Source organism: Haemorhous mexicanus, chromosome 20, assembly GCF_027477595.1.
Source record: "Haemorhous mexicanus isolate bHaeMex1 chromosome 20, bHaeMex1.pri, whole genome shotgun sequence".
NCBI classification, from domain to species: domain Eukaryota; kingdom Metazoa; phylum Chordata; class Aves; order Passeriformes; family Fringillidae; genus Haemorhous; species Haemorhous mexicanus.
Genome location: NC_082360.1, coordinates 6,018,797 through 6,024,006, shown reverse-complemented (window position 1 = coordinate 6,024,006; position 5,210 = coordinate 6,018,797). Strand labels below are relative to the sequence as shown.

At 46.2% G+C, this 5,210-nt stretch overlaps 1 protein-coding gene across 1 annotated transcript; it reads left to right on the top strand.

Moving 5' to 3' along the window:
* Positions 1-636: 636 nt before the first annotated feature.
* On the top strand, positions 637-4,940 carry TOB1 (transducer of ERBB2, 1). The gene is made up of 2 exons (XM_059864283.1): positions 637-795; positions 3,017-4,940. Exon 2 carries the CDS (start codon positions 3,154-3,156, stop codon positions 4,117-4,119), a length of 966 nt encoding a protein of 321 aa, XP_059720266.1. The 5' UTR covers positions 637-795; positions 3,017-3,153; the 3' UTR covers positions 4,120-4,940.
* The last annotated feature ends 270 nt before the right edge of the window (positions 4,941-5,210 follow it).

Below are 5,210 nucleotides of genomic sequence, written 5' to 3'. Positions count from 1 at the left end.
TGTGGGGAGTATTTTTAGCCGCCGGGCGTGGCAAAGGGCGGGGGCTGGCGGTTATGTGAGGGGTCGTCCTGCACCCCCCCTCCCCCCCCACCCCCCCCAAAGGATCCCGCCCAGATCGCCTCAGAGCTTGAGGGGTGCCAGCTCTGCAAGCGACCCCTGCTAGCCCAGCCATCGTCGCTGCCGAGGGCCCCACGGCCCACGGTGGTCATGGGAGATGTAGTTCAGCGCTCCCCCTTTCCTTCCCCCCCAGGGCTGAGGGGCATAAGGGCAGGGTTTGACGTCGGCAGTGACGCAACGGGGCTGCGAAGCGAGCAGAGCGTTGACGTCAGAGTGGTCCTGCGCGCCGCACCGGGGACCGGGGGGAGAAGAGGCGGCGGAGCCCCCTGGCCGGGGGGCGGACCCTCGGCAGCTGGGGGGGCAGGGCCACCCGGACGCCAGTCGGTTGAGGGTGGGGCTTGGGCGGTGTGGCCGCGCGGGACGTGGGCGAGGGGCGCGGCTGTAGGCGGGGCAAGGAAGGGTATAAGTAGGGGCACGGCAGGCGGCGGAGCAGAAGCAGAGGGGTTGAAGCTGCGGCGGCTGAGCGCGCCCGTCGTGGGGGTGTGAGCAGCGCTGCCCTCCCCCCCTTCCCTTCCCCCCTTTTTTTTTCCGACCCTTCCCCCTCCCCCCCCCTTTTTTTTTTTCTTCTCTATCCTCGCCGAGGGAGTCGGCGCTCGAAGATGGGGATCGGGTGCTGAGCCGCCAACACCCGCCCTCACACCCCCGCCGGGACTGTTTGCACTTCCCCCGCACCCCTGGGTGAGTACCGGCCGTAAGGCGCAGGGGGGCGCGGGCGGGGGGTTGAGGCAGCACAGCCCGGCCCCGGCTCCTGGGCGGGGTGTGCTGAGACAGTCACGACCCCGCGGTGCCGGGGGGGACCCAGGTGGGTGCACGGGGCTGGGAGAGTGAGCGCGGCTGGGCTGTGAGGGATCGCTCCCCTTGGGCCGCCCTGGCCGCGCTCGGGCGGGGAGGAGGGAGCGGTGCCGGCTGACTAATCGGTGCTGGGCCGCTCCGGGAGCGCCGGCAGCGCCCTGCGGGACCTGCCCGACTTGTGCGCCGGGAGAGGGGGCCCTGCAACCCCCACCTGCTCTCCAAATATCCCCCTTCCTCTTCCTCCTTCGCTTTCTTACGGGCTCAAAAAATGCTCTTCCTCCTCCCGCTGCCGCCGGAGCTCCAGGGCTGTGAGCAGAAATCTAATGAGACCCGACTGCCTGGTTATGTAACTCCCACTGCTTAAGGCTCCTGCCAGGGCGCTGCTACTGGGCCGCGTATGGGCTCGGATCCTCCAGAAATACTGCCGTCTTCCCATAAATACATAAAAAGAGCAAGTTCGAAATTATCAAGCCGTATATGTTTGATCAGCTACTTTTGTACCTTCGCTTCGCCTAGAGAAATTTACAGCGTCAGCCTGGTGTGCTCTGAAAGGAACATTCCTTTCTTAGAGGACATGGGGGAAGGGAAACAGCACAGATGGATTAATAAATCATTTTTAAATGCCCCGTTTAACCACCCAATCAGCTTTTCGGTACTGATTGTGCCCCTTTTGTAAATATCTTCTGTTTGCCCTTGATCTTTTCCTTATCCCCACCCGGTGCTGATCCAGCAAACGTTTAAAGGTCGCCTTATCATACATGTAGCCTTTCAAACTATTCCCATACCATGCTGGGGAGAACACGAATGACTTGGAAATAGGGTTCCAGACTTTAAAAAGAGATTATTAGAAGCAAGAAATAAAAAAGCTGTGTACTCACATTGTTAATGTCAAAATCCTTTAACTTTGATTTCTCTAATCTTTAGTGACAGCTATGCTAAATTTTGTTCTTAGTGATGCAGTGCAGAAAAGCCCGCAGTTAATTGAAATTCTCTTTGGGCTTTTAACTTGATCCAAAAACGATCCCCATATTTTGTTTTATTGGATCTTTTTGACAAAGGTGTGTGGGGTGTGTGTGTATGTTTACACCAAAGTACTGCAGGATTTGTGTTAGCAGTTCATGTGCTAATGCCCGATTCTCGTCCCTTCTCTAACTTTAGACAGCTAAATTTCTCTTTTGTCCTTTGTGAAGCAGTGACAACCATATCTTACATTAAAAATAAAATGGAGTCATAGAGAAGGAGAAAGGCAATCTGGTTTGAGGCTATCAAAAGCCCTGTTAGCCCAGGAACTTTGTGAAATCTGAGTTACAGACAGTCCAGTACAATAATTGAGTATATAATTGCATCTTGCTTCTAAAAATAGAGAATAATTTCAAGAAAGAGAAAAAATTGTGAACTAATTATCAGTCTTGGCCACCCTTCTGACAGAACATACGGGCAGCTTTTATGTATGTGCTGACTGCATTTCAGTGTTAACTGTTGGATGTGCACAGCAGACATTTTCTCCTCAGTTTGCATCATTTCACCGGCGCAGAGTTTAGGGAGATTTGCTGGGACTTAAAATAAATGTTGCATCATTTTAGCTATTTGTAAGAAACTATCTAATGCAACTGTTAACATTATTAAAATTCTGCAGCCTACAGTTGCAGTTAATATGTTTCCAAACTTTAAAGTGATAAATGACCCTTGGACTAAGACCTTTCAGGCTAAACTAATGGTCTGGTACTAAATTTTGCAGCTGAGTACTATAAATCATCCAAATACAGATTGATAATTGAACCGTTGACACGCTTGGCAGTTCTGTGATGTCTTTGAAATTATCCTTGCTGCTTTGTGAATAGCTAAACACCCAGCTCACGTGATTTGGAAGTGCCTCATGCTGTATATGTAAACACATGCTTATCCTCTCTAGTGTTGTTTGTAATTCACACTGAGTGGAGCTGACATCCTCACCTTCCATAGGCAGGAAGAGAAATAGTTTGATGCACATTTTTTCACTTAAAAAGTAACCTATTTTCTGCAGAAAGTGGAGCTAAAAGAATAGGCCTTGGAGCTTGATCTTACACTGTTCTTACTTGGATGTGTTTGCTTTTCTCTTTTCTTAAAGGAACAAGAGCACTCAAGGTGAAGGATAATAATCAACTTGAATCAACATTTTCAATGAAATTTTGTTTCCCTGAGACATCTTGAACACTTTCTTCTTCGGGTTTTGAAACAGACTTATAACTCTGTGGCACAGCAGCTATGCAGCTTGAAATCCAAGTAGCACTCAATTTTATTATTTCATATCTGTACAATAAGCTTCCCAGACGACGTGTCAACATTTTTGGTGAAGAGCTTGAAAGACTTCTGAAAAAGAAGTATGAAGGGCACTGGTATCCAGAAAAGCCATACAAAGGATCAGGGTTTAGATGTATTCATATAGGGGAGAAAGTGGACCCAGTCATAGAACAAGCATCCAAAGAGAGTGGTTTGGACATTGATGATGTTCGCGGCAACTTGCCTCAGGATCTTAGTGTTTGGATTGACCCATTTGAGGTTTCATACCAAATTGGTGAAAAGGGACCAGTGAAAGTGCTTTATGTGGATGATAATGAAAATGGATGTGAATTGGATAAGGAAATCAAGAACAGCTTTAACCCCGAGGCCCAGGTGTTCATGCCTATTAGTGACCCAGCATCTTCAGTGTCCAGTTCTCCTTCTCCTCCCTTTGGTCACTCAGCTGCTGTGAGCCCGACCTTCATGCCCCGCTCTACTCAGCCTTTAACCTTCACCACTGCCACATTTGCTGCCACCAAGTTTGGCTCAACCAAAATGAAGAATAGCGGCCGTGGCAACAAGGTCGCCCGCACCTCTCCCACCAACCTTGGCTTGAATGTCAATGACCTGTTGAAGCAGAAATCCCTCTCCTCCTCCATGCACTCTCTCTATGGGCTCAGCCTAGGCAGTCAGCAACAGCAACAGCAGAAGACTTCTGCTCTCTCTCCTAACGCAAAGGAGTTCATTTTCCCCAACGTGCAGGGTCAAGGTAGTAGCATCTTTCCTGGTGACAGCGCCCTTAACCTCAGTCCTCTCCAGTACAGTAATGCCTTTGATATGTTTGCAGCCTATGGAGGTTTAAATGAGAAGTCTTTTGTCGATGGCTTGAATTTTAGTTTAAACAACATGCAGTATTCTAACCAGCAATTCCAGCCAGTTATGGCTAACTGAAAATAAACTGAAAGTGAAATCCAAGTAAATACTATTGTACAAGTTGAAGTGCACGTACCCAAGGGTGTATCTTTTTTCCCACCTCTTGAGATTTTTTTTAAGGCTTGTAGTATGAATACATTCAGGCTTGGTTAGATAAATACAACATGCATCATTTTTTCATTTGCCAACCAAGCACAAAATTATTTTATACTGACTGTACATTACAAAAATATACTCTCAAAAATACGGCCTCTTACAGTATTTAAGATATAGCAAGGAAGTGGCTAATTTTTTCATGTGTATATATATGTGTGCTCAGACATATATGTATATGTATTAAAAAATTAGCACTAATAGGTGGGTTCATTGGTCTTTTTCTAATTGTATAATTTAATTTAGTACAAAGTTTGTAAAATATCAGAGTATATATATTGTTTCTACAACATGGTATTGCATTTATATCTTTTTACTACAGTGATCTGTGACAGCTGCAGCAGCTTCATGTTGTATTTTTTTTACTGAAATTGTAAGATATCCATCTTAAAGACATCAATTCTAAAAAAAGTAAAAAAGTTGTGTACAGAATATTCCTTAGTGGTGGAATTAAAATGTACGAAATATTTGCTTTTTTCAAAAGAAACACAAATTGTATTTTCTGTTAAAAGTTTAAAGATTTTTGCTATATATTATGGAAGAAAATGTAATCGTAAATATTAATTTTGTACCTACATTGTGCAATACTTGAAAAAAGGTATAAAAGTATTTTGAGTCAGTGTCTTACATGTTAAGAGGGACTGAAATAGTTTATATTAAGTTTGTATTAAAATTCTTTAAAATTACTTGGCTGTGGTGGTGGTGTGTGTTCTTTGTGTCCTGCTGACGATCTGAGCACTGCATTCCTTGGGCTGGCACTGCTAGGGATGCACCATAGTCTGACTCGGGAGCAAAGGGCTCTATGGCTGGACCTCATGTAGGGTTCCTTACCCAAAATACTCCTGACAAAGTACATAACCTCATTAGGGGCTTGCCTGCAATTATTTGAAAAAATCCCACTTGTTTTTCGTAACTGCAGCTCACTGAATCCAAAATGGAATTATATATTTTTTTCC

Excerpts from the sequence above, each read along its gene's own strand:
- TOB1 (XM_059864283.1), top strand. The coding sequence starts at position 3,154 with ATGCAGCTTGAAATCCAAGTAGCACTCAATTTTATTATTTCATATCTG.